The sequence below is a fragment of the Vigna unguiculata genome, chromosome 5 (genome assembly GCF_004118075.2).
Source record: "Vigna unguiculata cultivar IT97K-499-35 chromosome 5, ASM411807v1, whole genome shotgun sequence".
In the NCBI taxonomy this organism is placed as follows: Eukaryota; Viridiplantae; Streptophyta; class Magnoliopsida; order Fabales; family Fabaceae; genus Vigna; species Vigna unguiculata.
The window spans coordinates 7,807,858-7,831,936 of record NC_040283.1 but is presented as its reverse complement, the minus strand read 5'-3'; the positions used below and the strand labels follow the sequence as shown (position 1 = coordinate 7,831,936).

Here is a 24,079-nt window from a genome sequence, read left to right as displayed (position 1 = left end):
ATTTTGACATAGATTTTGTATCTTTTGAACTTCAATATATGTTGGATAGTGACGAAAAAATATTCATAGCAATTACATTAAATTTTTATATTGTAGTAAATAAAATTTATTTATACAATTAAAGTGAAAAAAATTACAGTATGATTAATAGTGAGTTATAAAATAACAAATAATTAGATAGAATATATCGAAATATTATTCTACATGATGAAAATAAACAATAAATAAAAATATTAAAAAACTAACAAATGTGTGTTTTAGAAATAATTTGAGAGACTATCGAAAGAAATCGCACAAAGGAAATCAAATGTATAATTAAGGTATGATAAAATGAAAAATACCTTAGAGAACTAATTATTAAATTACGTTTGAAGTGGTTAAAATTAAATAGAAATATCATTAGTGACCAAAAAATTTGTCATTAAATTACAAATAAATTAGTAATTAAATTGGTCACTAAATCAAGTATCGATTCGATCATTGAATCAGTCACTAATTTAGTCATTGATTCAGACAATAAATCAACTACTACCACCAATGACGAAAAATAATGACTGATATGGGTTACTAACTAAATCAGTCACCATTTCATGTTTTTTTTGTAGTGAATTATCATATACTATTCCTAAATATCATTATATATATATATATATATATATATAAAATTTTAACCACTTCAAACAGAATTTAAAGTGAAAAAATTACATTATGATTAATAATGAGTTATAAAATAAAAAATAATTAGATAGAATATATCGAAATATTATTCTACATGATAAAAATAAAAACAATAAATAAAAATATTAAAAAACTAACAAATGTGTGTTTTAGAAATAATTTGAGAGACTATCGAAAAAAATCACACAAAGAAAATCAAATGTATAACTAAGGTATGATAAGACGAAAAATATCTTAGAGAACTAAGAAAACTTTTCAAATATCAACATGTATACTTAATGGTTGAAAAATAACAAAAATTATTTTAATGAAACAAAAGAGTTCTTCAAATTAAATAAAAATTAATAATAATAATAATAAGTAAAGAATTTTTTTTATATTACCTTAAATTGAGAGTATAAACATTCTCATGTGAAAGGAAAATTTATAATAAATAAAAATATTAAAAAATAATATAAATATTCAAATGTGAGGCATAATATTTTTTTTTTTATTAACATACATCATTTTAACATAATTACATAAAGGTTATGATAAGATAAAAAATATATTGGAGATGAGAATGACTTTCATGACAAATGAAATAATTAAAAGAAAAAAAAATAGAAAAAAAATATATATATATATAGGAGTGACTTGATTAATTGTGAATATTTTAATAATTTAAACGAGAATGGAGATATGGCGGGAACGGGTATTATGGCGGGTATATGTACATCCCCATACCCATCCCCATATCCAACTGAAAAAGTCGGGGATTCCCCATACCCATACCCATACCCATACCCAGTCAATGCGGGGATTCCCCGTCAAAACGGGGACGGGTTCGGACAATACCCACGGGGACGGGTTTATTTGCCATCTCTAATGGTAATGGTAGTAAAATCATGAAGAGGGAGAATACAAGGATGCAACAATCAATCACCAAATTAATTCATAAAGATAAAAAATAAAAAATAAAAACTCCTATTAACTCATATGTTATTGTATTCCCAATAAAAGAATTAGAAAGAGGTTTGAGGTGTTTCCATTAAAATGAATTATGAAGTGAATTGAGTTATTTCCATTAAAAAATCATGAAACGAATCAAATAATGATAATAGCTATTGCTAACTGAAAACAAATTCATGACATTACAACAATCTCAAAATACAGACTAAAATGATATATGTTTGGACATATTTTTATAAGATAAAAATTTGCTGTTTTAGAGAGGAAAGGGAAAAAATTGCTTGTGGAGTTGGTAGAATAGAAAAATGTTCTCAAATGGTGCTGTTTTAAAAAAAATAAATCAAAAGAACTATTTGGACATTATTTTTTTAATTAGTACTTTTAGTGATTTATGGTGGCAATTCAGTATTTGGAGCTTTTGAGGATGGAAAAAGAAGTTTTGGATTCTTTAGGATGTGAATTGGATTATGGTAAAGTGAAATTTTCTCTTCTATTTGGTTGATCTGGTAATGAAAATCTTATTGTAAATTATTTTTCAGGACTTCACTAAATATCAAATTATTGTACTTCCTCAAAATTTACACTAACCATATTTATTATTTTTTATAGTTACATAGTTATATATATATATATATATATATATATATATATATATATATATATATATAATAATCGATTGTGGATATTTTTATTTACTAAATTACTATAGCACATGTCTATATAATCCATTATACATTTCATAATTGATTAAGTCAAAATTCTTAACATTTTTTTTTTCAAGGACATGATTCATTATTGTTTCTACCTGGTCGATTGTGTCATTTTTAAAATCATAATGTTTAATATATGATGTATTTTTTTATATTTATTTTTTTAAAGGAAACTTTGATAATTACTAGAATTATATGATTATAATCTATATTTTATTCTTTTAAATCAATCATAATTATTTTCAAAAACTATGTTCTATTTTTTTTTCCTTTATTACGTTTTACTCTAATTCTCCTTTTATTTTTCATTTCTATTTTATTTTCGTTGCAAAACTCATAAAGTAGAGTTTTTAATTTATATTTTATGAATCTTATCATATTACGTAATTTATATTTTCTTATGTAAGTTTCTTACAAGACTTCATTACGATAGACGATTTGCACTTTAACCTAAAATTAGTTATTATGAAATATGTCTAAGAAACAAATATTGTTTTTCATACAAAAATATATTTCTTTTTAATTCTTATGACTCAAAATCTTAAATTTATTGTTATATCAACAATTATATCGAAAAATTCTACAAAATTCAGCATTTTAAAAAACTTGTGGAGAAGTTTAGTCAAACTTTGATTCATTGGAGATATCTAGGTCACAACTAAAACTCTAAACAAACGTGTTTCGAGTGATTTTTGGTTTATTCGAGAGAAGAATAAGGACAACATTCTGTAAACCAAAACATGATATTCACTTTTGTTAAAAGTTATAGATTTTTTTTTTTGAATAGATAATTAAAATATGTTTTTAGTTCCTAATTAGACATGAAATTGGAATTCATAATTGTTTCAAATTTTGATATATTTTAATCTCAAAATTTCAAAATTGGATAGATATAATTATTTTAACTCAACGACGTTAAAGTTTTCATATATATAAACGGCGTTCCAGACTGACATTTAAACTAGAACATGTCAGATGGTATAAACAATTCAAACGTCAGCTTGAAACCTCATTTGACATGTTATCGCAGTTGGATTATAAAGACTATATCTATTAACTTTTAAAACTTAAGACCAAATTATATCAAAGTTTGAAATAAAAATAAATTTCAATCTTACATCAGGATTTAGAGACTAAAACATATTTAATGATTCTATTTATTTATGATATGATGAAAACGATGCAAGAGACCAAGAAAATAAAGACAAGAGAAAAGGATGTCACAGGCATTACCTACCTCGCATTAAGCTCTGTGACCAACTTCAAATACACTTCACTGAACAAATGATTAGCGCCAGAGGTTTTTTCTAACATCTCAACTTGGCAGATACCAATGCTCCAACTGAAGTTTCACACCCTTCAAAATATCCATCACTTGCAAAACCCACATTTCTTAGCAGGCCAATGCAGAATCCATCGTGCAACAGTTTTGACAGCAGAAGAAATTTATATGCTAAAATAAGAAAACGTTGCAGAAGATTTATATGTACCATTCTATATAAACAAATACCACATTTGTTCTTTCAATGGTACAAGGTAAGAGGTTTATCTGACATGCATAATTCCAACTACAGTGCATAGCCCTCCGAAGAGAAAACAGATGCCTGTGACAAACAACTAAAAAGAATCCATCCTATGCTAACTTAAGAGATAAATATTAAAACACCATGAGACTTTGACAATGTCACATTGGACCTAAAACTCCAGCACCACCACCAACCATCACATGTATATATTCCACACTTCTCAAAAGTAACTGACGCAAGAATAAATTCAATGAATGTATTAAGTTTGCAAGGAAGAAAAAAAAAAAGGGTTGGTCTGAACAAACCTATTCTCAATACCCCCAACTATATAATTTTTCTCTTTTAAAAGTTCCTCATTCCAGCCTTGTCCCCTGTCTCTGTTCAGGAAGAAAAAGGTAGGGACAAAGGGTGAGGAGGAAAAACCACCACAGTGCTAACCAGCAAGAATTGTTAGCCTATTCTTTCATAGCTTGCATGGAATGAGACATGTACTGGAACATATTCCCAGCAATCAATAGCTGGAGGACCACAATACTCATCATCTACACCATCAACCGCCGACGACGACAACTTTCAGCGACCAGTCTTTGCGCGTTTCATTCCACTGGAGTTGAATGGAGACACACTGCCACTTGGCCCTGGACTCTCTTCTCTGAAATTTGAATTCAGCATAGCAAGTTCACGCAACTGCTGCCTCTTGATGTAGTCCTGTGACTCCTCCTGCATTTTTCAAACGTTCACATCCATCATAAAATCAAAATTTAACCACTGAGATGAAACACCAAACTAGTAGTCCAAATTACAAGTTAAGAACAGAAGAAAAAAGGTATCTTTATGCTCTCTGTTTGGAAAAGTGAAGTTGAACAAACAGTTGGTACACTCTGCATAACAGATAAAGATATAGTGACTGAGCATACCACAGGCTTGAGCAGTTCTTCGATAATTTCCTGAGCCTGTCTCAGCCTTATTTCAACAACATTGGCAGGTAAGTCAGCCTCAATCAAAATGTGCAGTGGTTCATTGAGATGCTCATAGCCTGGTCTTCCTCTTAATTTCTCCTCCTTAAAAATGAAAAATAAAAAGCAATATCAGTTGATACAATACATGTATGATTGAGTATATAGATCATTCAAGAGTGCATTGCAAATAAAATCTAGAAAACTATGTTATCTTCATTACCTTGTCTGGGTCCTTTATTGATCCTTTCCCCCTAATATACACGCGACAACCAGTAGTAGCTTCCACACGTTTCAAAGAATTGCCTCTAGGCCCCAGAAGCCTTCCAACAAAATTGAACTGATGCAATAATGACCAATATACTTGTATTAGTTAAACATGGTAGATATTTCAGTTCCAGAAAAGATAAAAACAGCTGTCTGATTATGTTATCAGGTATGAGTTTGTATAATAGGCCTTTGTATAAAAGCTTACATTGGGATATGTATCTACCGGAATTTCCAAGCGCAATATCCTCTTAACAGTGAATGAACTAGGACTTGCAGGTGCACTTTGCCAGTCCATTGTCATTCCAGGGGGTCCACACAACCTCTGTTTTTTACAGAGAAAGCAATGTTGATTATAGAAGTTACAAATGACCATGTTAAACAACAAAATCAAAAGATAATTTTTTTCGTTATAAAAACATAAATCAATAAGCAGCTAGCATTTTCAATCTCATGATGAACCAACGAATCAGGAAATTCTACAAGTTTGAATGAATGAGGGAATCAAAGAGATGAAAATGCAGAAAAGGCACTAAAGAAGCAGCTGTCAAAATTTTCTGCTAGTCACATAGTATAATACTTTGCTATCATGAATAATAACACAAATACAGGATCACTCAGATTTTTTGTTGGATTTCATAAAGCAAGGAAGACACCATCATCAAACTGTTAGCATTACAAATTATTGGTTGAAGAGAAGACTCAATCCCTTAGTTTGCTTGAATCATATTCAAACAGAGTCTAAGGTTACATATCAAGCATTGATTCACTGGTATATACCAATCTTACATCATGTAAAAACTTGCATCCCATTTTTATGCAAGTTTATGCCTTGTCTAGAGTGTTAACATGAACATCTAATTCCAAAACACATAAAAACATATAAGAACAGCTTATATGTATGATAGACATGTACCAACACACAATACAAGAAGATCATCATCATTAAATGACAAAACACCATCATCATGGGACAAAGCAGGCATTGATGCGATTCAGTGAGTTATGTGACTAACGTCAAATATTGACACATGAAATATTGAACAATAAGCTAATGCCAATATTTAACACAGATCTTTGAATCGGATTACATCATCAATTGAATGCCTTAGTTCCTACATGGGTGGGAATTACCTCTTTTCTTCAGGACCTCAATCATAGAGTAAGGGTGTACTTAGAATTAGGGTATCATATGATATGGCATAAGCGAGTGGGTAAGAGTTTAGGAGAATTTATAAAATAGTTTATGATATGTCCATTCGATTATCTCAATATGCTCTTCAGGATAGCTTGTAGAAATTACTTACAACTTAAATGAATTTTTTTAAGCCAATTTCCTCTTCAAATAAAGAAGTAACTTCTATGCAAGTGATTACTAGAATTGTTTACCTAAATCCATCCTAGATGTGGTGTATAAGCACTTAAGTCCTATATGGGTAAAATTCTCCAAAATCAGTCATAGGAGAACAAAATCAAGGAGGTAAAATGAATTGAGTTTTTCGCATAAGCCAAAGGCAATTTATGCACTTAACTTTTGTAGAAGCTCTTTCATTTAACTTCTCCACAAGCTAAAGCACATAAAGCTTTTTTCTTCGCATCACCTTTGAAAGCTATGGCATTTTTTGAAGGTGAATCTTTTATTTGGATGGTGGTACATAACAGGATAGGATTAATATGAATTATTTGTTACAGAACTGCAACCCTCACAAAACTCTATATATCCCAAACTCTATATACTCTGACTATGAGAAAAACAGACTTCAATTTCTGTGGGGTCAACCGAAGTGGAAGCTTTTTGGTATTTATGGTCAATTTAGGTTTGTACACTTGTCTGAAACATTCTCTATTTTCTAACTGTAGATCCTTGAGAGATTTAAGGAGGCAAGGGTCTTTGGCAACATGCAATGTTTACTGCTATTTGGTGCCTATATGGAAGAGGATGAATGTCAAAATTTTCATTGGTAGTTACTTGCATTGTCGTATTTTATGGGATAAATAGGTTTTCTTAAATTTTTTTAGCAGATGGATAATTTAGAGGAGTGCACCTTGGGTGGATATTTCAATAGAGCTTAAATGAAATGATTCCTTGATCTTCTCCAATCTCTTTTTGGAGGACATGGTAACATCCACTCTGGTACTCACACATGTACACACACTTGATTGCTTTTGATGCTGAATTCAAGGAATGGATGATGAATATTTTCAAAAATTCCTAAAGTTAGGAATTAGACTAAACAAACATTGTAGGCATTTATATTAGCTAGTTACTACATAGTATCCAAATGCTTATCGACACATATGTATGATATACTCAAATAATATAAGGAAAAAAGTTTAGGATGTAAAGTTCAGATGCTACAATTGATAATTTAAATGCAGTCACCTCCTGCTGAAGGCTATTCCATCCACCCAAACCAGTCCCACTGACATTGGACATAAGGTTTGAAGAAGCCATAGGACTAGGGCTTCTATGCCGAAGTCTATCGAAGTCACCAAAACCTTGGTTGGATAACATTCCAGAGACTCTTAATATTTCTGCACATGAAAAATAATTTAAATGAGAAACCAATGCATAGTGTCAAAAATCAAGACACAGTCAGTGATGAATTATCTCAGAAAATATTTCATTCAAATGTGGACATCATTTGCAGTAAACCGTATCACAGAAAGACCAAAGGAAGCAAATCGACAAGCCTTAAACATTTGGAAGGAAGTCTAGCGAAGTCAACAGTCCCAATGTTAATGGCACCAGCATTCTACACGCTATTTACAAACCAAGCTCTTCTCCAAGAGTGAAAAGCCATGCCAAACACTTCAATTCAGACATTTTCAATTCCTTACACTGAGAACACCTTCAAGAGTACATGCTTTGCAAAGATGGGATTTTTACCCAAGTCCGCAAGTAAAAAGAATGCATAATCTGTTCAAATTCAAATTATCCCACGAAAAGATATTCAGGACTATGAAAATCAGAGAAATATTATATCTCGCCATTAAATTAATCACCGGCTGCATAAGCTTAACACTGTGAAGGTACATTTCATCCAACATTCAGACACCATCCAACAGGGGATACATATAACCAAATTTTAATTCAATTTGAATGAGTCTTTTGATAAAAAAAATCAGTATCAAGTGAAGTGCGAAGGGATGGTGCAACCACAATGATGATGGATGACAGGAAGAGGAATCAATGCACGATCAACTCTATCGTTGGTTTCCATTGTCCAAGACTATTGACACAGATAAAAGGTTTGTGACACGATCTGACACACACACATCAAGCATGCTTCAATAAACAAGAAGAGAGCAAAAACAATAAGGGATAGATCCACAAACAACAAAAGACCTTGATTTAGGAGGCGGCTGCATATGGGAAGCGCTTGCATGAAGGGTCCAAGCTTCTGATGTTCTGCCAGCAACTCTGATAGGTACTGACTGCAAAAACAAGAACCACCCTTTGCTTTTGTGAATCAAGAACACACAAATTCATCCAAGGCAAATCAAACAGACAGGGCCAAATCCAAAGGGTGTTCCACCGAGAGTCCAAGATTGTGTCTTTTTCCAGTTTTGATCTCAAAAACATCACAAGAAAAAAAAAAAAAACCAACCCACCTGTCCACGTCTGGATTGCTCCTAATCTGAGGAGAAGCAGCTCTAGCAGGAGAGAAGTTGGGATTGTACAAGCCTGACATGGCTCACTTTTTCTTAGTTTTCCTCAAGGATTGGAAGAAAAAAACCACCAGCCCCCAAAAAAAAGTTGAAAAAGAAGGTTTAGTTGGTGTAGTTCTTGCAGAAGAAAAAGGGGATACAGAGCACCATCAATTAAGGGGGGTCTGTAATAAGGAGAAAAACGAAAAAGGGTGGACAGTTCTCTCTGAATTTTACACAAAAGGAAGCAACAAATAATTATTTATTTATTTCCTTTTTCTTTCTATTCTCTCTCTGTCTTAGTCTTAATATTTCTCTTTTTCTGCCTTTTTTTCTAAACTAATATATTTTCCTTGTCCACAGGCTGCCTTGTAAAAAACAAATACAAAAACAAAAAAGTTGATGACAGTCCTGAAATGGAAGGAGGGATCTTTATAAGGAAACAACAGTATCCAGCTAAAGTCTATGCAGTAAAAGGTTACTAGATTTTGTCTGTGACAGTAAAAGAAAATTCACAGCGACCAAGGCAGTGAAGTGTATTTTTTTCACTCAACGACATACCATACAACTGTATATACAAAAATCTTAAAGTGGAACAGTTTTCATGGTATGAAAGTGAAGTGGTTAAGGTAACGTAGGTTTGATAGGAGTGGAAAAAGGTAAAGGGTATATAGGGTACAACAAAAACAACAAGTTGAGACGCGTGTTAGGCATGCAGAGAATCATAGGTGTAATCTAATCAATCTAATGTTAGTGTTTTGTATGCAAATACTACAAAGAAACTGTAGACTTAACAGTGTTTTGGGAGAAGAGAAAACGCAAAATGTGAATGAATCAATGGCCAACGATAATGATGTTTGCCAACGCGGTCTTAGCTGGACCGTAACACTGCACACTCTCTTACAAATCTACCTCACCATACACACTCAACTACGTCGTTTTGAAGCTCCATCCATCTCAACAACGTCAATCCTTGTTTTTCCACATTATTATTATAATATTAGCATTACATAATGTTACAAAATTCTTGTTCTTCACTTGAATAATGTTATCATTGAATTACGCTTCTATTCTGTTCCCTCTCTATTTTGATTGAACAAACACACACCCTTCTAATTTTCTCATCATTTTTGTTTTTAAGATCCTCATAAGATAGCAATGGTTTCATTAAATTTGACTTTGCATTTATAGTATGTTATGCATCTGCACCTACCTGTAATAAATAACCCTACCTGGTGCTGTTAGAGCCATTTTTGTTGCTCTCATTCATACCATTATTTGACCCTTGGGGAATGAAGATGCTGTGGAATACATTGTCTCTATTCACTATAAGCCATTCCATTTTCTTGTATTTTTTTATTGCATAGTATCAGTTTCCAATCTTTGCATTATGTCTTCTTCCTTCTAATAATTTGGTGAACTTTTTCTAGTGTACGAGTTTTGGAAAACACTCTAAACTTAATTTCTGTTTTACCCTTTTTTTTATTACATTTTCTGGGTCTGGAAAAGGTGTCAAAAAAAAAACCTTTGACTCCCTTCTACGACGAGTTTCATGTCATAATTCACAATAAATTATTAGGCTGTATGAATGCTTTTTGCTTGAGTATATACTATTTTTACCTACCTTTTTCCTTCTTTTGATAATTTTGCATTTATTTTTCTAGATGTCGTATATGATAAGGATAAATCGATCTATCTAACTACATACAATAAAAAGTTTAAAAGATATCAATGTACCTAATCCAAGGACTTCAAAAGTTCAAATCAAATCCTTCAAAAAAAAAAAGAAATCTTTTTCAATTTTCCTTTTTCTTACAGATGAATTAATAAAAATACCGAAGGGAAGTGTATTAAGATTTTAATATTAAAGATAAAACAAAAGATGGTAGGGGCAGAGTAGGGAAAAGAGGTTGGTGTTGTAAACTATAGAAGTGTCCACAAGCAGAAGAAGACAATGTACAAGGTGGGCCATTGTTTTAACTGAATGCTTCACTGCCTCTGACTCAATTGGCCGTAGGAGAAGAATCCTAAGATGTTTTATGCAATAAAATAGAAAAATACACCATTTTCTTTTGCCCTTTGATTCCTTTCTCCCACAGGGCATGTGTGTGTTTCAGTCTTTCTCAAAAAAACCAAAGTAAAAAAAATAATTCACAATATTGTATTTTCTTAGTAAGGGTGGCAAGAAAAAATTCATGGACTTTTTAGTTAAAGGGGAAAAGAATATTTCTTTGTTATTTTTGGTAATAAATAGTAGTAGGGAGGGGATGGTCCATTGGTCCCAACTTCATCAGGCAAATTGACACACTTAAATAAATTTTCCTTTTTCTTTTTATGCATTTATACTGTCTATTTATTTATTTATTTATTTATTAGTTTTTTGGTTTGAGAAATTGAAGTGAAAAGTAATATATTTTGGAAGTGAATTAGAAAGATAGGAGATAATAGAAGAGAGTGAGAGTGAGAAACAATGATCCCAACTAACAATAGACTTTTTGTTTGAGAAATAATAGGATGAGTGAAGAAAAAGTGGCTAAACAAAGTTTGGGTTCAGAATAGTCTGACAAGATTCGGACAGGTCATGTCTTCCCAATTGAATAGGTTGTGGTCAGGAGTAACATCAGTACTAAAAAATATTAACAGCTTAGTAAAAACTAACATTTTTCATTCTTGTCTTTGTTTTTCAGTTTATTTATAATTTCAAATTTTGGTTTTTCTTCTATTAGTATAAAACTATTCTCGGATGGCATGTTGCTTTATGTTTTGTTTACATTAATAAAAAAGTAAAAATTGATTAACAATTTGATTTTTATATTTAAGGTTATGGTTTATTTTCATTTTTATATTTTTTACTTAATTAATTTTTATTATATGATAAATATAATTAATTTAGTCTTTTGTGTTAAATATAAGAAAATGATAAAATAAGACTGCGTTTATTACTATTTTTAAAACTTTATCCGGCAAAATAATTGCAATAATTAGCAAAATATTATTCTGCCTTTTGTTTTATTATTTATTTTTAAGATTTAAAATAATGTTTTAATAAAAACAATATTTTAATGCTTTTGTGACCAAACAGATAAATTAAGAAAAATTATGCAAAAAAATGTGACAACAACTTTGTGATTATTAAATTTGGATTTGGATTTGAAAATGAATTTGAGGGAGTAGAAACACTGATTTTAAAGAAAAGATAAATAAAAGTAAAATTATTTATTTATATTATGGAAAAATATGTGAGAAGTGAAGGAATAAGAGTCTTGTGAGTGATGTGATTAGTTTGATAGGTTAAAAAGAATATAATTAAAAATTTGTAAAATAAGTTTTATCATTCTGTCTAAAAAAAATTTTAAAATAAAATGGTTATTTTAAATTATTATTATTATTTTAGGGATTCTTCTTCTTTCTCGGTTTCTACTTCTTTTACAGCATAGAACTTCCAATGAAAGATCACCATAAAAGTTCCATCACCACAATGAGGAGAAACTATTTTGTATAAAAAAAGGAATGAGAAGAATCAATTTTTCATTCACATGCACCACAAAAAATTGATTGTCTGTGAAAGGAGAGCGAGGAAAATCATTATTTGTCCAGATATGAACATTAAGAGTGGATCTCCCACAAAATTACTTTAAGAAATCTCACCAACAACTACAGCAAACTCACACGTCTTTACTCAGTCTCAGATCTTTGCACACCTTTACACTACACACCATCATAGAGTCTGTGCACCGACCTTCTTTACAAATCAACTAGAGACAACACAACAACCACAATACAGAATGAAAACAACACGTCATTTTACACGCCTTCACCCAGTCTTAAATCTGGGCACACCTTCGCATAACTTTACACACCATCACAGAGTCTGCGCACCGACCTTCTTCACAAGCCAACTAGAGACAATGCAACACTACAATACAGAGTGAAAACAACAAGTCACACACACCTTCATCTAGATCTCAGATCTTTACACACATTCATACAATTTTACACACCATCAGAGATACTATGCACCGACCTTCTTCACAAACCAACTAGAGACAACACAACAATCACAACACAGAGTGAAAATAACAAGTCATTTCACACACCTTTGCATAACTTTACATACCATCACAGAGTCTGCGCACCGACCTTCTTCACAAGCCAACTAGAGACAACGCAACACCACAATACAGAGTGAAAACAACAAGTCACACACATTCACCCAAATCTTAGATTTTTGCACAGCTTTTACAAAACTTTATACACCATCATAAAGTCTGCGCACCGACCTTCTGCACAAATCAACTCAAGACAACACAACAACTACAATACAGAGTGAAAACAACAACTCAGTAAAACCTAACATTTTTTCATTCTTGTATTTTTTTTTATTTATAATTTCAAATTTTAGTTTTTTCTTCTATTAATAAAAAACTACTTTTGATCATTATCATAAGGCATGTTACTTTAAGTTTTGTTTAGATTAATGAATAAAGAATTGATTCATAATTGAACTTTTATATCTAAGGCTATTGTTTATTTGTTATTTTTTTATTCGATTAATTTTATTTATATGATAAATATAATCAATTTAGTCTTTTGTGTTAAAGTAAAAAATGTCTGACATCTCCAAATGGTATTACTGTCATTGTAAAAGAAGAGTCAAATTAGTATCATTTAAGAAAATATTAAAACTCAAATAAATAAAAAATAATATAGAGAAGAAACTGTCTAATAAATCTACATATACAAACCAAATAAAGAAAGAGTCATGGAATTCTTTAAATTAAGTAAAGTGAGTGGAAAATAAAGTTTTTAGACTGAAAAAAGAATGTCTGAAAAGTGATAGAAAAATTTAGAATAAATTTAATTGACATCATAGAAAAAATTTGGTTGTATATTATTATCTTTAAAAATAATTTATAAATAATTTAATGTAAACAATAAATTTTAAAAAATGTAAATCGAAGTTAAAATTGAATTTAAATTAAAATAAAAAATTATTATAAATCTTTGATGAACAAAAAAAACATATGTTATAATAAAAATATATTTAGCTAAATTGTTAAAATTTAAATAAATTAATTTCATTTTGTTTACTATTTTTTTAACATAAAACATATATTAAGTATCAATTTAGCTGATTTTCAAAAGGTTCTTTCTACAATGGATTTCTGATTTAATGATAAGGGTAATTTTTTTATTTTTTTCTGATTATATATAAAATAAAAGTTAAAAATATTATCTTATTTTCTTATTAGGCTTTGATATCTTCACTATTTCTCCCTGATCATGTTTCTTGGAAACAAGTAATACATAACATTAATTTACAGCCTACCAAAAATTCTTGCTAGTCTCAAATACAATTAGATAAGTAACCTGAATCAGTAAAATTTAATTCAATGATTTTCCTTAACAAAAACGAGAAAAAATAAAACAACTCTTCATCTTTTTACTTTCCAACTCATTTTAATGAAATTTTTGGTTAGTGTCACTAAAAATAAAATAAAATAACATATTTCTTCTTTTCTTTTCTTTTCTTGGTAACTGTAAGTGCATACCATATTATGAAGAACTAACATTATTCTGAGCCAACTCAAACTTAAATCTATAATGTTCAATCTAATTAACTTTACTCCATTTAGTGATTCGACCAAAATTGACCCAATTAATTTTAGTTTTAATACCATGCATGATTAAAAAGTTAACAAATTTGCCCTAAGTAACAATTTATAATGGAATGATGATGTACCAAACTTTTACATGATCAATTAATGTAGTTTAATTATTTTAAATAATACATACGCCAAGAAAATTATAAAATAAATAAAACATATATTTTTAATCTTTATAACTTACTCTACTTTTAACATTTGCTCTTTACACAAGGGATTGATTGTAAGTTAACTTTATTAATTTCTTCAGATAAGAAAATGATAAAACAAGACTGACTGCGGTTATTACAACTTTTAAAACTTTATCCGGCGTAAATTTGCAATAAATAGCAAAATATTACTCTGCCTTTTATTTTGTTATTTATTTTCAAAATTAAAAAAAAATGTTTTAATACCAAACCAAATAAAATAAGAAAAACTATGGAAAAAATGTGACAATCGGTGATTACTAAATTTGGATTTGGATTTTAAGGTGAATTTGAGAGATTATAAACACCAATTTAAAAAATAAATAAAATAAATGAAAGTAAAATTGTCTATATTATGAAAAAATATGTGAGAAGTGAAGGCATAAGAAATTTGTGAGTGATGTAATTAGTTTGATAGGTTAAAAAAATAATTAATAAAATTTAAAGACAAGTTTTACATGTCTAAAAAATAGTTTGAAATAAAATGTTTTAATTGATAAAATTATATTAAAATAAAATAAGATCATTATCATTATTATTTTAGGGATTTCTTCTTCTTTTTCGGTCTCTTCTTCTTTTTAAAGTATAGAAATCGTAAGAAAAAATCATCATAAGAGTTCTACCACCACAATGAGAATAAACCATTCTTTATAAAACAAGGATGAGAAAAATCAATTCTCCACTCACATGCAATACAAAAAACCAATTGTATGTGAGAAGAGAGTGAGGAAAATCATTTATCGTTCATATATGACCATTATGAGTCGATTATCCCTTAGGATTACTTTAGGAAATCTTGCCAACAACTGCAGCAAAGTCATGCACTTTCACTCAGTCTCAGATCTTTGCACACCTTCACTCAATTTTACCCACCATCACAGAGCCTGTGCACTGACCTTCTTCACGAATCAACTAGAGACAACACAACAACCACAATACAGAGTAAAAACAACACGTCACATATCTTCACCCAGATCTCACATCTTTGCACACATTCGCACAATTTTACACACCATTGTAGAGCATGCGTACCGACCTTCTTCACAAACCAACTACAAACAACACAACAACCATAATACAAAGTGAAGATAACATGTCACGTCACACACCTTCACCCAGTCTCAGATCTGGGCACACCTTCGCATAACTTTACACTCCACCAAAGAGTCTGCGCACCGACCTTCTTCACAAGCCAACTAATGACAACACAACACCACAATACAGAGTGAAAACAATATGTCACACACATTCACCCAAATCTCATATTTTTTCACAGTTTTGCACAACTTTACACACCATCATAAAGTATGCGCATGTCCTTCTTCACAGACCAACTAAAGACAACACAACAACCACAATACAAAGTGAAAACAACAGCTCAATAAAATCTAGCATTTTTTCATTATTGTATTTGTTTTGTTTTTTGTTTATTTGTAATTTCAAAAATTGGGTTTTCTTCTATTAGTAAAAAACTATTTTTGATAATCACAATTAATTCTTAGAAGACATGTTGCTTTAGGTTTTGTTTAGATTAATGAAAAAACAATTGATTCATAATTTAATTTGTATATCTAAGGTTATGGGTTATTTTTATTTCTATATTTTTAATTCGATTAATTTTCATTATATGATAAATAAATATAATCAATTTAGTTTTTGTGTTAAAGTTCATGCTCTGACGTCTCCAAGTGGTGTATCAATGTCCATAGAACTTTCAAAACGGGTAACTCGGCTCGACTCGGTTCGACCCACCACGGATTGATGATTTAGTGAGCCAACCCAACCCGGCTTACTTTTTAGCGAGCCAAAAAATTCAAACCCGGTCCGACCCACCACGGGTTGGCGGGTTAAACGAATTGGCTCACAGGTTCACTTAATTAAAAAAAAATTATTTTTTTATTTTTTTCCAGTCAAAACTAAATTGTAATTCTAATTAAAGTCTAAATAAACTTTAATATAATTCAAATACAAACCAAAATAAAAGAAATACAAATTATTTATGTGTTGGATAAAAAAACATCGTAACATGACCCAACTGTAAAGTTCAACTTAATAAAAAAATATATAAACACTTGTGTGACCCTTTTATTTACGGGTTGGTAAGCCAACCCGGTTCAGCACGGGTTCAACCCGGATGAGTCGGGTTCTAAATGAGTCGGGTCAAAAATCAAACCATATTGAAATTTGTAAAAAAATTTCAACCCAAGTCGGTCCGAACCCGTGGTGAGCCGGGTTGACTCGTGGGTTCCAACCCATCTTGACAACTCTAACTGTCCAATGAAAAGATTGAATTAGTACTATTTAAGAAAATATTAAAACTCAAATGAATAAAAAATAATATAAGGATAAACTGACTAATACATCTTCATATACAAAGTAAATTAAAAATAATTATGGAATTCTTTAAATTAAAAAAAAAAGTGACTGAAAATAAAGTTTTTAGACTGAAAAAATAATGAATGAAAAGTGATAGAAAAATTTAGAATAAATTTAGTTGACATGATAAAATAAATTTGGTTGTATATTAATATCTTTAAAAATAGTTTATAAAATAATTTAATGTAAACAATAAATTTTAGAAAATGTAAATTGAATTTAAATTAAAATAAAAAATTATTATAAAGTTTTGATTAGGGATGTCAACGGGGCGGGTAGGGTACGGGTAGTAGCTCCCCCGTACCCTACCCGCTGGATAAATATTTGCCCCATACCTGTACCCATATCCGTCGGGTATCCGTTATGCGGGTAACCGTCTATTTTTTTCATATTGACGGGTATCCGCGGGTATTTACAAAAATATTTTAAAAAATAAATATTTAACCATAATTAGTGCTTAGATCAACAAGTCTCCTTTCTCTGATTGATTCTTGAAAAACAAACAAATAAAAAATCACTACCAATTTATATTGTAATTTATTTTTGAATAAAATATTAAAGAAATTACTAACTTCATCAATGTCCACCTCTTGCAACATTGTATAAAGTTTCATGTTGTCCAATTTTAATCTAGAAGAGCCTTAAAACATAAGAAGTTCAGTAAAAATTTCTAACAATCACTTAATTAAAATATCTAAGTAAAAGTGTTAATTTCATTACCTTCCATGTTGGTCCATAACCAGTCTTAGAGACACATCAATACCTTCACAGTATATGGAAGTAATTTACTCATTTGTGGGGTAAGAATCTGACCACCATTATTGAATGAAGACTCATAATGTTGTTTACTAATATATATATATATATATATATATATATATATATATATATAAGGTAAAGTTTAGCGGGTACGGGTATCCACGGGTACGGATACTATGATACTCGTACCCGTCCCGTTAACATGCGGGTATCAAAAATACCCATACCCACGGGTAGCGGGTATCCATTTTTAATATCCATTTTTGACCCGTTGCAGGATTTTATCCGCAGATACCCGCGGGTACGAATTTTTTTGACATCCATAGTTTTGATAAATAAATAAAATATGTTATAATGATAAGGTTAATTTTTTAATTTTTTTTCTGATTATATACAAAATAAAAGTTTTAAAAATTATCTTATTTTTGTATTAAGCTTTGATATCTTCACTATTTCTCCCTGATCATGTTTTTTGGAAACAAGTAATACATAACATTAACTACAGCCTACCAGAAACTCTTGCTAGTCTAGGTAAGTAACCTGCATAAGTAAAAGTTAATTGAATGATTATCGTAAACAACTCTTCATCTTTCTACTTTCCAATTCATTCTAATGAAATTATTGGTTAGTGTCACTAAAAATAAAATAAAATATTTCTTCTCTTTTTTCTTGATAATTGTAAGTGCATACCATATTATGAACAATTAAAATTATTCTTAGTCAACTCAAACTCAATTTTAGAATGTTCTAAACCTAATAAACTCCATTTGGTTAATTTTAGTCTGTTAATTTTAGTTTTAATACCATGCATGATTAAAAAGTTAACAAATTTTCCCTAAGTAACCATTTATGATGGAATAATGATATACCAAACTTTTACATTATCAATATAATCTAGTTTAATTGTTTTAAATAGTATATTACAAAATAAATAAAACATATATTTTTAATCTTTATAACTTACTTTATTTTTTTGCATTTTGTAATATCTCATTTAATAGCTTTTAAACTACTAGATAAAGCATTATATAGTGATAACCCAAAGCAAATAGCATGGAAGTTAAGTATAATCTTATGCAGTCATCCAAAAATGAGTAATGACTATACTATATGTACAAGACCTCTAGAAGAAAGGGAAGGTAAATTCTAACCACTTACTACAAAACACACCTATCTACAAGGACCTCTGGATACTACTGCTCAGTCCTACTATCAACCTGCAGCCTCCTCTGCTCACACATTTAAGTGATCATTGCAAAGAATAAAACAAAGGGTAGACAAACATAAAACACCTAGGGTAAGCTAATAATGATTTAAAGAAGGTAACATTAGAGTGAGAGCATAATAACAATCAATTATCACATCAGACCTCTTGGTGACTTGCACCGGTGTATGATTCCCAAACTCTGCAGAGTTTGGCCTCAAGGGGTTATCACCCAATCATCACACCAGGTAAGTCTCCTTCACACCAAAGACTTGATCGAGTCCAATGGCTAAGACCTCCTGCTACTCCTCACAACATAACACATTATACTTTATATGAGCCTTAATGGTTATTGGAGCGTCAGGATACCAACCAAAATTGAGTCCTTATGTCTTTGTATACCCTACCTCATCCACACTTAGAATTTCTCCACGAAATTCCTCCATAATTCACATACAACATGTCCATATTCACCCAATCTCACTAAAAGCATACCAAGACAGTCAAAATAATCCATTTCAGATCAATTAATGCAATGAAACACATCAAAACAGCAAACACATGAAATATGGCAGCTCAATGCTTAGCCTCAGATCCAATGCTCAACCTCAGCATAAAATTTCGTTCCAGACCTGCAGGGGTCCCAACGCTGGGGCACCGCTCGGTTGACGTTCAGCCTCATTCTTCTTGCATTTTTCGACGCTAGGCACCGCTGGGCTGGCGCTCAGTGCTGATCCTCTCACATTTTTCAAGGCTCAACCTTGAATTTTGAGGCTCATCCTCACACAAGAAAACAACACAGATTATGGTTTTCATTGGGAGATGTTTCACTTGATTTCATGACCCAAATTGGCACCTTCATGGCAGTGTTGTCTAGTTTTCAAAATGGTTTTCCAGCAAAGTGAGATGATACGAATTAGAGCCATGATTCAAGTGTTCATTTTCCAATTCAACCTCAATTCACACAATGCAATCACAATTTCACTTATACCAAATATCAAACAATTCACATTGCATCACACTTCAAACAATCAATTCTGATTACACATAATTACATTCATTGTATCCTCTAATTAAATTCAATTATCAGTTTCCCTTACCTGATTGATTCGTGCGACTACAGTAAAAACCTGAAACCCCCTTCCCATTATCGATGCTCACAAATCAACCTAAAATTATCAGAAACACGATTATAAAACATCATTAGAGCCACTGATCGACATGGAATTTTTACAAGATACGCAAACCTCACATGCGATACAGATTACATCACATGCAGGGTTTTCAAGAAAAGACCGAGAAAAGAGCAGAATTATAACTTACTCAATTCAAGGTTCTGATCAAACAGACTTGGAGATCTCGCCGCAGTGATCACTCTGGCGGTCTTTGATTTCAAAAAGGATGAAAGAATGGTGAGATATTTTAGAGATAAGTTAGAGAGAATGTAGAGAACAAAGTTTTAGAGAGCTAGTATTTTCTAAATAATGAAATCCTTTTATGAAATTTCTATTTATATAAGCGGTTTATTATTAAAATAATAATAATAATAATAATAATAATAATAATAATAATAATAATAATAATAGGATCTCATTATTTTAAACACAATCATTCTTTTAAATGTGATGGTTTAGGTTCTCACACATTTGCTTTTTACGCAAAGTATTGATTATACATTGATTTTATTAATATTTTTAAATAAGAAAATGATAAAGCAATATTGCGTTTATTACTATTTTTAAAACTTTATCCAGCAAATTTGCAATAAATAGCAAAATATTATTCTGCCTTTTGTTTTGTTATTTATTTTCATGATTTAAAAAAATATTTTAATAAAAAATATATTTTAATGTTTTAATGACCAAACCAAATAAATTAAGGAAAAATATGTAAAAATGTGACAATTTTGTGATTACTAAATTTGGATTTGGTTTTGAAAATGGATTTCATTGAGTAAAAATAAGTAGGTTTGACAAAAAAGAAAAATAAAGGTAAAGTTGTTTACATAAATGAGAAGTAGGAGAGAAGTGAAGGAAAATGCATAAGAAGATTGTGAGTGATGTGATTAGTCCGATACTATGATGTATCGATACTTCAATTTGGATCACGTATTCATGTTTGACACATATCCGTCTTCGATACTTTAGAATACTTTATTGATACTTATCAGTAAAGTATCTAATTTACAAAGTCGTAGTAAGGTACAAAAAAATATTTGAATAATAATCAATTTTAGTAACAAAAATAATTAGTCACTATATAGTGACCAAATTATGTATCAATTTAAAAACTAAAAATTATTGGCAACTAAAATAGTTCCAAAAAATTATAATTAGTCTCTAAATTGATAATTAAAATAATTTTTATTATGAATTGATTTCTAAATTGATCACTACCATTAACTACCGAGATTTTGACTACCAAAATAATTTGTTTCTAAATTAGTTACTAACATTAGCTACAAAGGTTTCGGCTACCAAAATAATTAGTCTATAAATTGGTTTCTAATTAGGAAATTGATCTCTAACATATTTTTTGTTACTAAAATTGGTCATTATTTCAGAGTTTTCTTATAATGGTACTTTTATGATGACAATAATTTTATTTTTTATGTTGATAACTTTAGTACATATAATTTTAATTTGGATTAATACAATAACAATCATATATTTATTATGTTTTCAAGAATTATTGTACACACTTTTCAATATTCATATATCGCGTATCTATCATGTATCGTGTTCTTTCAAAATAAATGTATCCACGTATCAAATACGTGTCGTATCTAATACACGTATCATATCCGTGTATCATAGGTTCGATATGTTAAAAAAATTAATTGATAAAATTATAAAATAATAGTTTTACCATTGTATCTAGAATATAATTTAAAATAAAATATTGTTAGTGTAAATAATGTAAAAGTAAAATGTGAGTTATTATTTAATATAAAAATATTTTAATTGATGAAATTATATTAAAATAAAATAAGATTACTAAAAGAATAATTTATAAAATCGTAAGATAATAGTTTTATCATTGTATCTAAAAAAATAATTTAAAATAAGATGTTGTTATTGTAGATGATGTTAAAATAAAATATGAGTTATTATTTAATATAAAAATATTTTAATTGGTAAAATTATATTAAAATAAAATAAGATTATTATTATTGTTATTATTATTTCTTCGAGGGACTTCTTCATCTTCATCAATTTCTTCTTCCTTTTTTCACCTTAAAAATTGTAAGAAAATATCATTATAAAGATTGCACCACCACAATGAGGAAAATTGATTCTTTATAAAACAAAAGTGAGGAGAATCAATTATCCACTCACATGCACCATAAAAAATGACTATTTGTGTAAAGAGAGTGAGGAAAATCATTCTTCATCCAACTATAATAATTAAGAATCAACTTTCTATCTCAATGTTTTGCACACCTTAACACAACTTTACACATCATCATAAAGTCCATGCACATCGACCTTCTTCACAAACAAACTAGAGACAACACATTAACCACATTATTGGGTGAAAATGACCCGTGAAATAGAAGGGTAATTGTGTAATCTCACAAATGATTAACTATCTTTTTTAGCATTTTTATTCACCATAACTTACCAACTTCACACATTCACTCGGTCTTAGAGCTTAGCACACATTTGCACAACTTTACATATCATCATGGAGTATATGCACACTGACCTTCTTCACAAACAAACTAGAACACAACAACCACAATACTGAGTGAAAATGACCTGTGAAACAGAAGGGTAATTGTGTAATCTTACAAATGATGAACTATCTTTTTTAAGCATTTTTCTTCACCATAACTGCACCAACATCACACACCTTCACTCAGTCTCAAAGCTTAGCACGCATTTGCATAACTTTACACATCATCATGAAGTTTATGCACACCGACCTTCTTCATAAACGAACTAGAGACAACATAATAACCACAATACTGAGTGAAAACAACCATGAAATAAAAAGGTAATTGTGTAATCTCACAAATGAAGAAGTGTCTTTTTCAGCATCTTTCTTCACCACAACCATGAACTCCACTCGCTTCCTTCATTCATTTAGGTTTTTGCATATACATTGACTATAAAAAAATGTTCGTTACCTACAACAAAAATATGTATGTAACCCAAAAAATCTATAAAAAATGTAGTTTTACCTACAGATAGATAAAATAGTCAGTTGTAAACATTATATACAAATTTATCTGTATGTAAATTACATATAGATTTATTCGTTAATAATTTCCTACAGATATATCTGTATGTAACTATTTATGAATATATCCGTATGTAATTACTTACAAATATATCATAAAGTGTTTTTCCAGTCGACATCTAAAAAAATACTTCAAAATAAAAATACAAACTTAAAAAATCTAAAAAGAAAAAAAAATTGTTATTATGAAACTTTCTCTTGTAACATCTTTAAAAAAAAACAAATCTATGGTTCTGTAAAAATAAATAAGTTAATATAAAAACCAGTAAAACACATATTAAACTTTAAACAAATTTGATACTATTTGTTTTAATGGCACGAGGATAACAACTTTTAAAAGTGATTTGAAAGGTGAGATATTGTCGAAAATTGAAAAGTTAGTTGATTATTAAAAGCTAGGAACTATACCAGTTGAAAATTGTTAAGATAGATTATTAAATTACAAGTATTTGATTAAAATAACAATTAAAGTAAATTATAAATATAAATACAAAATTAAGTATGTTTACACGATTTTTATATAAATTTTAATTTGTATTGGTAAAATATGTTTTATTAAATTTGATCGTGAATTATTTTTAGTCTCTTATAATATTTGTTTACATCTAGAACTATTTTAATTATATTTAATTTTGTTTCAATCATTATATATTTTTTATATTATGTACTTATTTTTTAATTTTATATTATATACTGACAATATTTTTATTCAGTTTTAAAATAAAGTAAAAATAATACATTTTTTAATACACGTATATCTAAAATAAAGTGAAACCATATATATATATATATATATATATATATATATATATATAATCACCAAAAATAAGAAAAATATAAAGTCTATTAATATATTGAAATATAATTCTAAGATAGTAAAATAAATGTTGTAAATAACATAG

At 29.6% G+C, this 24,079-nt stretch overlaps 1 protein-coding gene across 1 annotated transcript; it reads right to left on the bottom strand.

Annotated features, from left to right (window-relative positions):
* Positions 1-3,798: 3,798 nt before the first annotated feature.
* LOC114185405 (KH domain-containing protein At2g38610-like) lies at positions 3,799-8,990 on the bottom strand. The gene is made up of 7 exons (XM_028073110.1): positions 8,704-8,990; positions 8,438-8,526; positions 7,472-7,623; positions 5,297-5,413; positions 5,045-5,161; positions 4,783-4,926; positions 3,799-4,585 (listed from the first exon to the last, which is right to left on the bottom strand). Exons 1-7 carry the CDS (start codon positions 8,781-8,783, stop codon positions 4,439-4,441), a joined length of 846 nt encoding a protein of 281 aa, XP_027928911.1. The 5' UTR covers positions 8,784-8,990; the 3' UTR covers positions 3,799-4,438.
* Between the last annotated feature and the right edge of the window lie 15,089 nt (positions 8,991-24,079).

Bases quoted from the DNA above. Each gene is read 5' to 3' on its own strand.
- LOC114185405 (XM_028073110.1), bottom strand. From the start codon at position 8,783: ATGTCAGGCTTGTACAATCCCAACTTCTCTCCTGCTAGAGCTGCTTCT. The intron at 5,414-7,471 runs GTGACTGCATTT...TGTAAAAAACAG, and splicing joins GGAATAGCCTTCAGCAGGAG to AGGTTGTGTGGACCCCCTGG. The intron at 4,586-4,782 runs GTATGCTCAGTC...TGAAAAATGCAG, and splicing joins AAGAACTGCTCAAGCCTGTG to GAGGAGTCACAGGACTACAT.